Source organism: Sarcophilus harrisii, chromosome 1, assembly GCF_902635505.1.
Source record: "Sarcophilus harrisii chromosome 1, mSarHar1.11, whole genome shotgun sequence".
Taxonomy (NCBI): domain Eukaryota; kingdom Metazoa; phylum Chordata; class Mammalia; order Dasyuromorphia; family Dasyuridae; genus Sarcophilus; species Sarcophilus harrisii.
The window spans coordinates 268,043,352-268,060,258 of record NC_045426.1 but is presented as its reverse complement, the minus strand read 5'-3'; the positions used below and the strand labels follow the sequence as shown (position 1 = coordinate 268,060,258).

The following is a 16,907-nucleotide window of genomic DNA, read 5'->3' as shown; positions in this document are numbered from 1 at the left end:
TTCAAAAAGACAAATCTCAATTAAATGAAAAAATCAAAACTCAAAATTTTTTGGGAACTATTCTGATTTTTAACCCATTCCATAAAAAATTTAATTTTTTAATTCATGTCTGGTAGGATCTTTTAAAAATTAAGTGTACTTTTGGGGAAACATTATTGTACTACATAATTGAATTTTCATTTGTAATTTGTTGATTTTAAAATTGTTGAAATAAAATTTACTTAGGAAATTAGACAAAATAAGTTAATCAGAGCACTTCTAAATTAAATCTTTGATAATTTCATCATTTTCTAGTTCAAATCATTTTTGTTTCTAAGTCACAGAATTACTCTTAAGCAAAGATTAAAATCTATTGAATCTCTAGAATCCCTGCTCTCAGGGTTGCAGAATTTCATTAGGACTTAACAAACCACTACTTAAACTTAATTTTTGAAGCTAGTAAAGAGCCAGTATTTAACAAGTCTGATATGAGATTGTATGTATATAGTTAGTTTACTGAATTGCTTTGAACTAAATATAAAGAGCATTTTGAATAGGTCTTTTACCTATTATCATTTCACAGAGGTATAATTACATGTTGTTCCTAATTTCTTGTTTTTGCAGGATTTAGTGGCAAAATATTCTCAGCAAATGGTAAAAGGAATGTTACAGTTATTATCAAATTGCCCAGCAGAAACTGCACATCTTAGAAAGGAGCTTCTCATTGCCGCCAAACATATTCTTACTACAGATTTAAGGAGCCGTACGTATATTTTCTTTCAGTTTATATGTATTTCAGATATAAAATAACTATTTTAACAGCACTAGTTTATTATATTAGATCTTTAGCTTGCTGGAGAAAACACAAAACTTGTTAAAAATTTGGGCATTGTAGTATGTAGACTAGTGCAGGGTCATTGTTGATGGATAAATTCAGTGGCTAGAAGAGATGAGGAGATAATACTGATTTTTCCTGTAAGCTATTTTACTCGTGGGGTATAGTCGGAAAAGCTTTCCTATGATTTTGGGTTACTTCTTCCAAGGCAAGGTCACATGATCACTGTCTTCAGGTGAATTTAGTTGTGGAAATCAGAATTATGGTTTCCTTTTGGGATTATCAAAACTTTACATGTTTTTATTTTCTGGACTATTTACTATGCCATACTACCTGCCACTAAGATACTATTTCTGTTCTTTCTCATAATCTCATAACTGATAAATGAATTATTTAGAACTTTTTCATCATTTTCTAAATTGCCTAGGTTTGGATCTCAGAAGTTAACCTTTGATTCTTTTTTCTTTTTCACTTCTCATATCTAACAAATTGCTAAATCCTGTTTATTCTACCACCGTATCATCTGTTCCATTCTTTTCACTTACATTGCCAATCAGCCAAGTTCACTTCTTCATCATCAATTTACCTAGATTATTGAAATGGCCTCATGATTGGGTCTTGTCTAATTTAGCTGTTCTCTAAACTATTGTAACTGGAAAAAAAAAAAAAAACTGGTGCAACTAAAGCACTCTGCTCCTTTTGAAGAGGAGCTTTCTGTTAATTCTAGGTTAAAATAAAACTGCTTCAGCCTATCATTTAAGGCTTTCCACAAGTTGGCTCTAGTTTCCACATTTATTTTATATTACTTTCCTCTACATATATGTCTCTCTTGTCAAGTCTTTAGCTCTCTCAAATTTAATAGATTATTTCCTGTCTTTGTGCATTTGTAAAAATTGTACCTTGCCTGATAATGCTCATTGTACAATATTTAATTAGTCTTAATTTCTTCCAGGTCCCTCATTGAACTTCCTTAACTATTAATTATTTAGTACTTGTTCTTTTGATTGTCATATATGAGCTCTTTGCTTCTGTTCTTACTTCTTGAACTAGAGAACTCCTTGAGATTAGGGACTATATTTTTGCCTTTTTTTTCTATTCTCACTTCTTGGCACAGTGTCTGGCACATGATAGGCATTTAATAAATGCTTATTGAGTGACTGGTTGTTTCACTAAAATTAGATGATAGATTATTCTCTTGTCCTTCTTAAGTACTGCTATTTGTACCACTTGTTGGTCACTTAGAGTTTTGTTTCATAATTGCTTAGGACAGTGAACTAACTTCACACATGCTTACAATAGCTTGGATGACCTTATATCAAGTTATTTTTACTTTTGCATTTCAAAATAAATTTGCATTTGCTTACTAGTTTGTCTGATTTTTAAAGCATTTGCTGATAACCCAAATTGTATTTTTAATAGCATACAGTTTTAGTAGTACAACTTCTCTAAGCAAATTAGCATTTTTATAGAATGAAACTGTGTGTGTTGTTTTTCTTTTCTTTCCTCTTTTAAATGCAGATTATGTAATTGACAATTAAGTTAAATACTGTTTATGTAACTTGTAATTGGTTTTGTTGGTAATCAGTGCAATAAATATTTATGTCCTAGAATTCATTCCATGTATGGACAAACTGTTTGATGAATCTATATTAATTGGTTCTGGATACACTGCTCGAGAGACTCTGAGGTATGAACTAATTGCATGGTATCTAGTTGGATATTTGCCCATGATAATGGTTTGTGATATTTCTTTTTTGTAGTATTTAACAATTTTGGAACTTGCAAATTAAATTTGCCTGTATCTTAAAATCACTATTAGATTTAGAAATGCAGGAATTTTAAAAAAGGATGTTGTTACTTTAATCAATTGATATGTATCTAGACATAGAAGTAACGCAAAAAATGAGAGGTTTTTTTTGTTAATATAAATCGTAGAAGAACACTTGAAAAATATCTTTTGGTTATTAGTTTTTTGTTTTGTTTTACTATTTTTATTAAGCCGTGTTCAAAATTTATGCTTGGTTTAATTTTCATGTATGCAATTTGCAAACAAATTGTTACTTTTGGAATTCTCATAGCTTCTAGTAATGAAGTGTGAGGGAAGAGTTTTTAGTTTGAAGAACTTTTTGACCATCTGCTGAAAGAGTTTAGAAGAATTTGAATTTGCAAAATATTCTTTCATTGGAGAACAAAGTGAAAGTTATTTTGTAGCTTGGGGCATTATGGCAATATGCAAAGTCTTTTTAGAACTTAATCGCCTGAATATTATGGGAATGTATAACAGAATAGGAAAATGTTAATTGACATGTACTGTTTCTACTTTTTGGCTACAAACTGGGCATATGCATGATGAAGCTCAGTAATTGTTTTTACTTACGTTAATTATATATTTCTAGTGTCCATTGGAGTGTTGTGGTTGAACAAAAACTTATAAAACTAGTTTGGAAAAACACCAAAACACCACCAGCTTTAAAAAAGGCAATTTTAAAATTATTAAACACAAAATGGAAAGCATTGTAAAATAAATTCTAGGTTTGATCTCTGGTGCATTGGCCTTCCTGTGAGTTCTCTTTCTGGGGTAAAATGATAGCAGAAATTGATTATGGAATTTATAAATATCAATATAAGGCACACCAGAAAAGAGACCTAAAAACCAATGAATTTTTTTCCCCTTTTAGGCCACTTGCATACAGCACACTGGCAGACTTGGTGCATCACGTCCGTCAGCATTTACCTCTCAATGACCTCTCCCTTGCAGTCCAGCTATTTGCCAAGAATATTGATGATGAGTCATTGCCCAGCAGCATCCAGACTATGTCTTGCAAGCTTTTGTTAAACTTAGTAGATTGCATCCGTTCAAAAAGTGAGCAAGAAAATGGAAATGGGAGAGATATTCTAATGAGAATGTTAGAGGTATGGATTTTTTATAAGAAGTTAAATGAAAGAAGTATCTTTTTTTAAATTTTTTTATTTTAATAGCTTTTTATTTACAAGTTATATGCATGGGTAATTTTTCAGCATTGACAATTGCCAAACCTTTTGTTCCAATTTTTCTCTCCTTCCCCCCACCCCCTCCTTTAGATGACAGGATGGCCAATACATGTTAAATATGTTAGAATATAAATTAAATACAAAATAAGTATACATGTGCAAACCATTATTTTGCTGTACAAAAAGAATCGGACTCTGAAATATTGTACAGTTAGCCTGTGAAGGAAATAAAAAATGCAGATGGGCAAAAATATAAAGAAGTATCTTTTAATAAGGGCTCCCAAATCTTTCAGATGTTGGATTCTAAATGATCTCTCTACTGGCCAGTATTTCAAGGAACAAATTACTAAGTTTACCTTGTGGGATACTTGTAGGTATATTGTAAATATTTAGGTAAATATAATATTTTGGTATTTAAAAATGAATAGATTTAAAAAACAGTTGGTTTATATATCAAATGCATGTTACTTCTTTTGAAGAGATTCAAAATAATCTCTTGTTAGGTTTTGAAATTTTTTTGCTTTCTACTAGACTAATTTGATTTGAAAAGTAACTTTTGTTATATTCAAGATAAGTTCTTTTGAAACTATCATATTAATTTCCTCCCTTTTCAGGTTTTTGTTCTGAAATTTCATACTATTGCTCGATATCAGTTGTCTGCAATTTTTAAAAAGTGTAAACCTCAGTCAGAACTTGGAGCAGCTGAAGCAGCTTTGCCTGGGGTACCTACGGGTCCCACAGCACCTGCTCCTGCACCTTCACCAGCCCCTACCACACCTGTAGCTCCAGCACCAGTGCCTGTTTTTGAGAAACAAGGAGAAAAGGATAAAGAAGATAAGCAAACATTCCAAGTTACAGATTGTCGGAGTTTGGTAAAAACTTTGGTTTGTGGAGTCAAGACAATTACATGGGGAATAACTTCATGTAAAGCACCTGGTGGTAATTCTACACTTTAATTAAATTATAGATATAATAGAGTATTTGTCTAAATAAGACCTTAAATTTTTTTTGTGGTTTTTAATTTGGCATGTAATCTTTTTTCCAGAAGCTCAGTTCATTCCCAACAAACAATTACAACCCAAAGAGACACAGATTTACATAAAACTTGTGAAGTATGCCATGCAGGCTTTAGATATTTATCAGGTGAGTAACATGATGATAAATTAATCTGTTATGAATGGTAACATCACATAGAATTATACATTTTTACATTTTATAAACTGCGCTTAACATATATTTCAGCATTATAGAATTGCACTTATTGAAATCTCTTCATGAAAATCTTATTTTTCTTAAGTGAAAGTAACTTTACATTTTAATCTTTTTCTAGTGAATAAATTAGTAAAATTATAGTCTTTCATAAATTTTTTTATTTTCCTTACAGTGAGAGTTTAAACTACAGGATTGAGATTTGGTTTTTAGGATTTTTTTTTAATTGGAAGTGCTTCTGGTAAATACAACCATGATCAGGGTTTTTTATATAATTTTATTTTCAGTTATAAATATTTTCATTCTCAAGTGAGTAAATCTCATGTATTTCTTTCCTGTTCTAGGTCCAGATAGCAGGAAATGGACAGACTTATATTCGAGTAGCAAACTGTCAGACAGTTAGAATGAAAGAAGAGAAAGAAGTGTTGGAACATTTTGCAGGGGTCTTCACAATGATGAATCCTTTAACATTTAAAGAAATTTTTCAAACTACAGTCCCTTATATGGTGGAAAGAATCTCAAAAAATTATGCTCTTCAGGTATAAACTAATTTTCATGTATCCTCCCAGATATAAATACTATATGTATTTAAGAAATTTGGAAATTAGTTTTAAAATATTTGAAGATTCCTTCAAAGGGCAGAGTTCAAGAAATTATTTTTAAGGCATATACAATTTAGAAAATAATGTACCTTAAAAGCAACAGAGAAATTTGAGTTAATGTCTTTTGTTGAATAGATGTTGAATATATAGATGTTGAATGATTTTTTGGGAGGAGGAGTTAAACTTACATAAATACCTGAAACCATTGCTTTTAATGTTGTAGAAATACTTGATTCTTTTTGCAAATAGTTCATTTTTCCTTTTTGAAAGAGAATTAGTTCTTTTGAGCCCCAATATGGCATTGATTTATTTAAGCTAATTACCTTGTCTTACAATTTCTTTTGGAAAGGAATTATTTTTATCATTTGAATTTCTTGTATTTACAGATTGTTGCCAATTCTTTCCTGGCAAATCCCACTACCTCTGCTCTGTTTGCTACAATTCTTGTGGAGTATCTCCTTGATCGACTGCCAGAAATGGGCTCTAATGTAGAACTCTCCAATCTGTATCTCAAGCTGTTCAAGTTGGTATTTGGTTCAGTTTCTCTCTTTGCAGCTGAAAATGAACAAATGCTGAAGGTAAAGCTTAGCTTGGCTTAAGTGGCACTTGAATACACAGTTGATTATTAAAGTATTTCACTTCTGGAAAATTTCTTGAAGCTGCTGTTTTAACATTTGAAAAGAACTCCTTTGTTATTAAATGTCCTTGTATAATAAGAATCTGGCATATAAAATCTTAAATGTTACTACTGTTTTTGATCCAGATCCTTGATTTCATCAATGTGAAGATTGTTGTGATTGAAACTTTTTCTACCATATAAATTGGCAATTCACCTGTAATTTTTAGTCTTACAGAGTTGTTTGGGGAGGGCTTGAGAAATTTAGTAATTTGTTTATGGTCACACAGAATGTTAGATGCAGGACTTGAATTTTGTGACCACAAAGCTGGTAGCCTTTTCTTTACTGTGCCATGATGTCGCATAATATCTTACTCACTTTCAAGTTCAGATCTTATAAGATCTTGTAAGAATTGAAATGGAAAAAATTTGAAGGCTTAATATTCAAATCTGTACCTATGCTAAGTGACCAGTTTTTCTGCTTTTGGAGGATTTGGAGGAGACATAATAAAAGCATTTTCAAAATATATTTTTCTTCCTTTGTGGCAAAATATATATCTCCTCTTAAGGTCAAATACTATTATCTACTCTATTCAAAGAAAAACATTTTCTCATAGGGAAACTTGTGGCCTAAAAGAGAAATAAAGCTCTTTATTATTCAAAGAATGATAACTCAGGTGTATGCAGAAATCATCAAAATAATTTTATTTTTAGTGAAGTGTTCAAAGATTAACAGCTTTAGTACTTCTGATTTTTGTAACAAGACCATAAACAAATAAAAGGCAAATAAGATATGTGTGAAAACCCTTTGAGACTTTTACTGTCTTGCATATAATAGGCATTTCATTGATTGTAGAGAATGTATATGTGTGTGTATATGTATATATCTGTAAATGTATAAATCTGTATAAATCTGTAAATATATACATATACACACTCATGTAAGATAATTTTAAATGTCAGAAAAAAATGAAGACTCAAGACTCTCATGATTTTAATTTCTTTGAAAGGGGAAAAAACACATGTAAATATTGATTGAAAAATATCACTAATCATGATTATTTTGGGTTTTATGTTGACTGAATTTGAGGTAAAATATATATATTTGGAATAATACTATAGTTATTTTTTGTAAATTGGAAATAAATTTAGGTATACTTCAGATAATGAAAGTAGCTACCTTCTATCCTGACATGCTCCCCTTCTCACCCTTGTTTCCTTACATTGCTGTGGTGTATTTGGAACAAATCTTAAAAAAATTAACTTTTGTTTTTAATTGGATTACATGGAACCTTTGTGTCTGGGTGATATTGATAACGAAGATAAAGATACTGCCATTGGTTGACCTTTCTCTTTATTGTCTGTTTATTAACCTTTTCCTCAAATTTCTTAGCCTCACTTGCACAAGATCGTGAACAGTTCTATGGAACTTGCACAAACAGCCAAGGAGCCCTACAACTATTTCCTGCTTCTTCGAGCTTTATTTCGTTCCATCGGTGGGGGAAGCCATGATCTTCTCTATCAGGAATTCTTGCCTCTCTTACCAAACTTGTTGCAAGGTCAGAATAGCTATTTTGCTTCTTTTTTACTCTAGTTTCATTCCCAACACATTTCTTTTTTCTGGTAGTACAGTGGATAGAGAATAGGCCTAGAAGCCAGGAATACCTGGTCCCTTCTCCATCCCATGCAATTTTCAGTGACGTTGCAGAGATGTTGACCTCTGTTGGTTTTAAGGAATTTGAGTTTATAGAGAAGATATTATTCTGTATGGCTTCTCACATTAGGATATCAGTATACCAATGAAATTACAGAGCAATTTCCTGTCTCTTTTGGCAACTACTCATTTCTGTAACTCATAAATCCTTAAAGTTGTAGAAGATTCCATTTAATAGTTTAAAGGCATACAAGGCTGTAAAATGAGGCTGTTGAAATAAGTTGTGGCTATATAGAAACTGATGATGGGGAGGAGAAGGGTTCTGATTTCCCCATTGAGGTATTGCTTGCATTTTTGAGCCATAGATTTTTATAGATTTGTTATAGATTTTCTCTCTATAATCTATATTTCTATAGATTTTCTATAACTTTTTTCTATAGATTTTAACACCAAGCCAGAGAAAACATAGTCAAGATGGTAAGGGAGAATCAAAATGAGAAATAAAGAAAATAAGTTACTTTGTATTTGTACTTGAGTGTTATTTATTAGCTGATAAATTGAAAATCCTTTGTGCAAATGTTTAATTGGGTTTATATATCGGAAGTTTTTGTATGCTTATGATTTGCACTATATGAACTAATTGTATTTTTAAAAAGTTATTTTCTTATCTTTCCTAATTTGTTTTAAGCTTCTTATTATGTCCTCTTTCTTTTGTTTCTCCTCACCTTATTTCAAAAGAGCCTCAAATACTGTATTTTTCACACTAAACATGTAGGAAGTATTTATTAACTGTATATATGAGAAATCCACTTGGCCAACTATCCAGTAGACAGATAAGGTACTGCCTAAAACAATCCTCCTGCCACCTATCCAGTAGATAGATAAGATACTGCCTAAAACGATCCTCCTCTTATTTGTGTCTTCAGTTGTTCTACTACTATTGTAAACTCTTTGTTTTAGTGAGCCCAGTTTTCTTATATCAATTCCTTACTTCTTCACACTATATATTTTAAGGACTTAACTATGGCTGAATGTTAATGAATTGTAGAGAAACCTATTTGCCCTAGTATGTAGAAAGTGCTGAATCTGAAATTAAGACCTAAGTTTAAATCAGTGCAAATTAAATTCAGATCTACATTCCAAGTTATATGACCAAATCACAACTCCCTTCATTTCCTCATCTATAAAATAAGAATGTTACTACTCAAGATTGTTGTGAAGATGATATGAGACTACATTTGTAAATTGTTTTGAAAATCTTGAAGCGCCATATAAATTCTTGCTATTATTTTTCACCAAATATTTAAGATCAATTTTACCTTGAAAATTTCCCCTCTTTCTAGGGCTTAATATGTTACAAAGTGGCCTTCACAAGCAACACATGAAAGATTTATTTGTGGAACTGTGTCTTACTGTACCAGTTCGACTGAGCTCTCTTCTACCATATCTACCGATGTTAATGGATCCCTTAGTATCTGCTCTTAATGGATCTCAAACATTGGTTAGCCAAGGCCTTCGGACTCTTGAATTATGTGTAGATAATCTCCAGCCGGACTTTCTTTATGATCACATTCAGCCAGTGCGGGCTGAACTAATGCAGGTAACATGACGTTCTTGTATTATTTTCATTTTGAAACTTAAATTTTTAGTTATGCTGGCAAACCATTATATTAGCTTCTGTCATGAGTAGCTGGGATTTTCAGCTTACTTTTTTGAATTTCTGTGGTACATGAAGGAATTGGAAGATATTGCTATAAGGTATATTCTTAATGTTATGCATATTTTACAAATTGTTTTCATGTATATTATGTATTGTAATATAGGCCAGCAATTGAAAATCATATGGAAATTGGTTAAATTGTCCTATTTTTTTTCTTACAATACCAAAAGGATAGCTATAAAGTCAACTCTTTATTTTAACTCTGAAGCTTCAGAAAGTCCAGAAGACTTGCACATATAAATAACACTGATTACTTATTTGAAGAAGTGGAAAATAGAGTTAATAACTTTTCCATGGTGGAAGAATAGTGGAAGAGAGTGAAGAATGAAGAGGCAGCTTGATATTGTGGAAATTGATCAGAAGTTAGAGATCTAGTTTAAATATAGGCCCTGATACCTACTAAGCCTTTTGATCTCGGGCACTTAAACTTTTTGAGTCTCAGTTTCTTCAACAGTAAATTAACTATGATACCACCTATATTACAAGACTTAAGAGTTTTTTTCTGTAATCTCTGATGTTAATGTAAATATGAATTGTTGTTAATAACAATAAAAATAATGAACAGCAATATTTCAGAAGACATTTCCTTGTGACAGACTGAGACTGAGTCAGATTGTGACAAACACAGACGGTGAAGGGGACAATAAAGACTTTGGACTCTATTCCTGACCATTCCTGTAGTGTCTATCCTGCCTGAGACCAAGACCCATCCAGAGGACCTCCAAAAGCTAGCCCGGACATTACATTTCCTCACTTTTCTTATTAACTAAAATTTCAAATTCCTAGTATTTAAAATTAAAACAACTTCCTGCCTTTGGTTATTGATCTATATTTTCTAATTAGATCAATAACCAAAGGCAGGAAGTTGTTTTAAGTTGTTTTAGGGTAAGAGCTCTTGGAATCTTCCATGAACCTCTTTATGGAGAAAAGTAATACATTCAGTCTAAGACCATAAGTATAGACCAGTAATTGAGAAGGAAACAAATTGATTTAAAAAATTTGATTTTAAAAATACAATGATCTTTGACTATTTCTCAGTTTTTTCCCCAAGCCTTATTAAATTTGTGGAAAATTTTGTGGAGTAGATTGATTGGAACATATTTTTAAAGATTTATGATATTGTGATAAAATTTGAAAACTTAATGTGTTTAAAAATGTTTCTTTGATTTTAGGCTTTGTGGCGTACTTTAAGGAATCCTGCAGATAGCATTTCTCATGTGGCCTACCGAGTACTTGGTAAATTTGGTGGAAGTAACAGGAAAATGTTAAAGGAATCTCAGAAACTTCAGTATGTTGTAACAGAAATTCAGGGACCTAGTATCACAGTAGAGTTTTCAGATTGTAAGGCATCCATTCAACTTCCAATGGAAAAGGTAAAGTTGAATGTTTTGTTGTTATTTAACTAGGTTCCTCAGTTTTCTTAAAATTAAAAGCTTTAGAACCTCAAATGTTTCATGGCTGTACATTAAGAAGCCAACCATCACGAGGTAAGGATGAAGTGAGGCCTATAGCTAAAAATCTACCAAACTACTGTTTAATTTTTAAAAAAAACAACAAAATTTTATGAATGTCTTGTTTTTAACTCACTTTTATTTCTTATACAATCCCTCAAACCCTTCCAAAAAGTTATCCTTTATAATATGTATTTAACAAAAATGAAAAAGTTCAGCAAAACTAATTAACATGTCAAAAAATTATATTTGCTACACATTATTATAAACAATATTCACTTCCATGGCTTTTATGTAGATATTCCCAGCTCTGTAAAAAAGTAGGAGAGAGAGGCTTTCTGAAATTTGATCTTTGGGGTCGTTTAGTCATTATAATTTCATAGCTTTTTTTTTGTTGCTGTTCTTTCCACTTACATTGTTATAGTGCTTTTATATAATTTTGCTTATGTTGTTCATGCTTCTGTTTTAATCATATTTAGGGGTTCTTACAGTATATTCTCACGTTGATGTTCTTAATTCTTCCTTATTTTCTTGTTTGCCCATCATGTTGGTTGTTCTCAGCACTATGGAATATATTTATCAAAATCTGTCACTAATTCTCATTCTTGAAATGGTTTTAAAAAAATCATTTAAAAAAAAAATAAATTTGTGCCGGAAAACACTTTAAAATAATAAACATTACAAATTCAAACATTGATAAGGAATATGTTCCCAAAGTTAGGAATAATAGCTTTAATAAATTGCTGATATTGCTAATTTAGCAAAATGTTCAGAAATCCCAAATTCACAATGTGCTTTGATGTAATTCCCCCTTTATTATAATTAAACTTTAAATTAGTCTCTTAATAATAATTTAAACTATTCAATGATTATTGTTGATCAAATAATAATCAATCTATTTTGAAACTTATGTTAAAATGTTTAAAGAATTCCACATTATTTGTTTTACTTTTTTATAGATATAATTAATAGGTTAAAAACATCTATGTTATAGTTCATAGGTGTTAGAAAAACAATTTTTTAAAAAATTGGAAATATAACAAAACTTTAAGAAATTCATCTTTTACTTCTTAATAAGAAAAATTCTGCTTCACTGGTTGGAAAAAAGCTTATTTGTTTTTTTCACTGGAACTTTGATAGGTTGAGAGTATATGAGTATATGAAAAATTCTTTTTTCCAAAGAGGAAAATACTCATTTCTTTGTAATGCAATCTTCAAAGGACATTTGAATTGCATAATCTCATTAACTATTTGGGCACAAATAATTGAATTTCATTTTATAATCAATTGAATGATAAAATACTTTCACATATATTTTCCTTCTCTTTAGAATTTTTTTTTACAGATTTCATGTGATTCTGCTTTATTGTTATGAAGTGAGCTTGGTTCTCCTAGGTGAATGTTGTTAAACTTTTAGATATTGTAAAGCTTTTAGTAAAATGATCTTCAATATTATGTATACACATATGTACATATGTCAGAAGCCTTTTGTTTTTTAAATTGTAGGCAATTGAAACTGCTTTGGACTGCTTGAAAAGTGCAAACACAGAACCATACTATCGGAGGCAAGCATGGGAAGTAATAAAATGCTTCTTGGTGGCCATGATGAATTTGGATGATAATAAACATGCCTTATATCAGCTTCTTGCACATCCAAAGTATGTTTGTAATTTCAGGTTATCAAGTGGAGTGATTTATACACACACATATACACACACATCTATACATATCTATGTCTATGGATATATCTATCTATTTTCTTTAGAAATTAGTGGTAAAGAAGACATCTTGGGGTTATTTCCTAATCCCGTAATGAGCAAAACTTCAATTTACAAAATGACCTTTTTTACCTACTAACACATGAAGGTATTAGTCAATCTGTATGACAACAAGAAATCAAAGATAACACTAACATTTCAGGTTTAGGTGACATGTAAATGATGCCATGAACAAATTGTCTTCTGCTTATGTATTTTTTTACACAATGGCTGGCTGGAGTCATTTATTATTTAATTGGAAAAAAAGCTTAATATGAGCTATAAGTGCGATTCTCAAATTAATGTTAATTATAGACTCTAGGAATAATTATGTGAAGCATCCTGAACAATGGGATTCTGTTGCACTCACATTGGAGCATATATTGCTTTCATTTTGAAATTTTAAAATGAAAGGATGTGGTATGTTGGAACCTTGCTCAACCATGCCTTCAGGGTCCATAACTATAGAACTGTATTATGGGTGAGAGTACATTATGGTATAAAATGATTTCTTTGATAACTGGATCCTTCTGTGTGAGATCTAAGAACTCACTTTACAGATAAGAATTTTTTACAATGAGATCCATTCTATGTTGTTGTTTGATAAATCACACATATACCTTTTATTTATAATAGAAATAGTTCTTGATTTTCAAATAATTTGATTTCATTATCATGTTTTATTTGATTTTCTTAAAATCATGGAGAAACTTTTTTTTAGCTGGTGGTAGAATTGTTTATTTTTATCTTCTGAATAATGCATTTCTTCTCATAGTAATTAGAAACACGATTTCTGTAGTAGCAGTATATAACAACTGAAGCTTAAGAAGGCACTTTTAGTATTGATAGAAATTTTTTATATTATGCCTGTAGGGTGGAATAAGGGATGAAAAAGGGCTTAATGATGGGTATAATTTCCAAATAGGAAGAGGAAAGAAACCTCACAGAAAAATGTATGTCATTTTTATATTAAAATCACTGATTTTTTTTTTATACTATGGTGAAAATTTTTCATTATAAAAAGAGTATTTCAGGTATTATAATCAGAAAATAAGGCAGGGCTTTTTTTGTTGTGATTTTCTTATTACTGTAGTATGAAAAATTTTTAATTTAGTTTGTAACAAATGTGCATATTGGCTCTTTTTTGAGCATTGAGTTCATTATGATCTGATGTTTGAAGTTTGATTTGTTTAATAACGTAGAACTCACATTAAAAAACAAATGTCTTTTAAAATAGAAAATAATTATAAAATATTGAAAATGCCACTGTGGCTTTCTATTTTGTTGGCTGCATATGTTTGTATATGAAATATGTTTGTCCTCTCTTGAACTATTGAGTAAATATTCATGGTGAAATTGAACCATCTATCCTGTTTGAGACCAGGATTTGCTGAAATTAAAGTGGAGTAAATGAGCTGAGTCATCGTTACCTGAAAAAGAATTAAGGTAGATCAGGTTGTAAGTGAAACCTGCAGTGGTCACAGTTTAACCACCAGCACCATTGTCCAGGGTTATGATAATAGATATAATTTTGTCTTTTAGCTTTACAGAGAAGTCCATACCCAGTGTAATTATTTCACATCGATACAAAGCACAAGATACTCCAGCCCGTAAAACTTTTGAACAGGCATTGACTGGAGCATTCATGTCTGCTGTCATTAAGGATCTTCGACCTAGCGCTCTACCTTTTGTAGCCAGCTTAATTCGTCATTATACTATGGTAGCAGTAGCCCAACAGTGTGGTAAGTGCAGTATGTTACACTTGAATTTACTGTAAATAATGTTATTGAGTTTTTTTGAAAGTTGTTTTAGGCTACTATTCTTAATCTGCAGCTATATAATAATTGGCACTTTAATAATATTTAAACAATCAGATAATCAGATAATAATTATTAACAAAATAAATAAAAATACAGTACTCTGGTTTCTAAGTTAGTATGTGATCTGTAGGGATCCGTTTGTACCTTTTTGTGGTCCCATTTCTATTTGAGTTTGACACACTAGCAGAGTCAGTAAAGAGCTGGCCTAGGAGTAAGGAAAACATGAATTCCACTCCTGATTCTGACACGTATTGACTGTTTAACAAGCTCCTGGCAACTTTTTAATCCATTTGATTGCAAAGAAAGTGATAGAGGAGGAAATGCTTGCTTAGGAGTTGTCTATTCTGAAGAAATCAGAGGTCTGGTCAGAAAACCCCATTCTTAGTACTGCCTTGGCACTATGCTGAGTACATTGAAGGCACTTGATACTCGGTGTTTTTAGTGCATGTGTAGTAGGTGTTAGTGTCCATAACTGAATATGTTCTCTTATGATAGTGGCATGTGTGTGTGTGTGTGTGAGACAAAAAAGACTCAAACATAGAAATTAGTTGCTTTTACAATATGACTCTTAAAATTTTTATAGCTACTATTTTTATTGGTCACTTAAGAATTATTATTAAAAATTTAACTTAGCTTTGATTTGAGATGAGAGTGGCATGCTATATAATGAAAAACACTTAAAAGACTATACCACGTGGTTTGTATGTAATTTTTGTTATACAGTTTAAAGGAATTAGACTTCATTGTACCAATCCTGAATTTTTATGACTGTAACTTGAAGATTGTACAGTTTTCAGGATCATGACTTAGATGAATTAAAGGGATGTAGTAGTGTGATACAGTGATGTTGGGCTTGTAGTTAACAAGACTTAATTTCTGATCCCTCTCTTTAATTCTTGATGGCTATGTGACTGAACAAAATCACTTAACTTTGCCATGTCTCAACTTCTTCATGTGAAATTTAAAAATGTCTCTAGGATTTTTTTTTTCCCTCAGAAACTCTAGTGACATTAAAAATGTGGAAAGTGCTATGTACATATCTGTTATTATTATAAAAGCCATAAAATTCTATTGGATTTTATTTTTGGTCATTTTGATTTAAAAAAAAAAATCCGTCATTTATCTCTTCATCTCCTTACAATCTCACTTTAGGTCCTTTTTTGCTGCAGTGCTACCAGGTGGGAAGTCAACCCAGTACAGCCATGTTTCACAGTGAAGAAAATGGGTCAAAGGGAATGGATCCTTTGGTGCTTATTGATGCGATAGCCATTTGTATGGCATATGAGGAGAAAGAACTTTGTAAAATAGGGGAGGTAGCTCTAGCTGTTATATTTGATGTAGCAAGTATCATCCTGGGCTCAAAAGAAAGAGTAAGTATACTGTTTATTTGTGAAATTTACTGTACTTCTGGTCTCTGTATTTGTAAAGACGTTAAATATTTTATATTTGGCCAATTCACACAGAGTTTTTATTTATGATATTTTCTCCCCTTTTTAGGCTTGTCAACTTCCACTCTTTTCTTACATTGTGGAACGTTTGTGTGCTTGCTGTTATGAACAAGCTTGGTATGCAAAACTAGGGGGTGTGGTGTCTATTAAATTCCTCATGGAACGACTGCCTCTCATCTGGGTCCTCCAGAACCAACAGACTTTCCTTAAAGCACTTCTTTTTGTGATGATGGACTTGACTGGAGAGGTATTTAATGTATGGATGATTTCAACTTGTGCTTTTGATTTTTATATAGTAACTGAGTACTGTATAGTGTTAGCGTACTATTCAGATAATTCAGTTGTTTTGATTAAGAGATTTTCTTTTTTAGTTTTAATAGTCAACTTTTTGCAGCTTTTACAGTTGTTGTTATATGATTGTCAAGGTATTTTAAAAAATCAATAGTACAATTGTTTTCTCCCAAAATTGAATATGCTGTTTTGAGAACAGTGTTCTTGACCATTTATGAATAAAATAAGAGCAGAAAATTTACTCTGTGTGTTGTTAGTAAATTTTAGTTGAATAGATATAGGTGCTTAGATAAAATTTGCATCTTATTTGCCAAGCACCCTTACCTATATGTTTCCTGGTCCAAAGTTTTCAAGTAAAAGGCAGTGTAGATAAGAATGTAGTTATTAGTAAATAAAGGAATGTGAAGGCCACTGGATTTAAACTTAATAGAATTTGTAAAGACTTAATATTTATATAATACTGGGCTCAAGGGAATGGATAAGAATATGAGAATAGAGTCCTGTCAAATCAAATCTACCAACCTTTATTAAGAC

General features: G+C 31.2%; 1 protein-coding gene across 10 annotated transcripts in view; it reads left to right on the top strand.

The window, feature by feature from the left end:
• TRRAP (transformation/transcription domain associated protein) overlaps positions 1 to 16,907 on the top strand; it is a 143,484-nt gene that overhangs the window by 17,436 nt on the left and 109,141 nt on the right. For 6 of the 10 annotated variants that reach the window (XM_031941607.1, XM_031941627.1, XM_031941622.1 and 3 more), the window contains exons 12-25: positions 604 to 742; positions 2,423 to 2,501; positions 3,493 to 3,727; positions 4,420 to 4,744; positions 4,851 to 4,948; positions 5,359 to 5,553; positions 6,003 to 6,194; positions 7,626 to 7,791; positions 9,230 to 9,486; positions 10,779 to 10,979; positions 12,564 to 12,715; positions 14,357 to 14,556; positions 15,787 to 16,004; positions 16,132 to 16,338. In XM_031941607.1, the coding sequence (XP_031797467.1) occupies positions 604 to 742; positions 2,423 to 2,501; positions 3,493 to 3,727; positions 4,420 to 4,744; positions 4,851 to 4,948; positions 5,359 to 5,553; positions 6,003 to 6,194; positions 7,626 to 7,791; positions 9,230 to 9,486; positions 10,779 to 10,979; positions 12,564 to 12,715; positions 14,357 to 14,556; positions 15,787 to 16,004; positions 16,132 to 16,338 (2,664 nt within the window). The remainder of the gene's footprint in view (positions 1 to 603; positions 743 to 2,422; positions 2,502 to 3,492; positions 3,728 to 4,419; positions 4,745 to 4,850; positions 4,949 to 5,358; positions 5,554 to 6,002; positions 6,195 to 7,625; positions 7,792 to 9,229; positions 9,487 to 10,778; positions 10,980 to 12,563; positions 12,716 to 14,356; positions 14,557 to 15,786; positions 16,005 to 16,131; positions 16,339 to 16,907) is intronic. The other 4 variants (XM_031941644.1, XM_031941639.1, XM_031941630.1 and 1 more) reach the window with 1 other exon arrangement.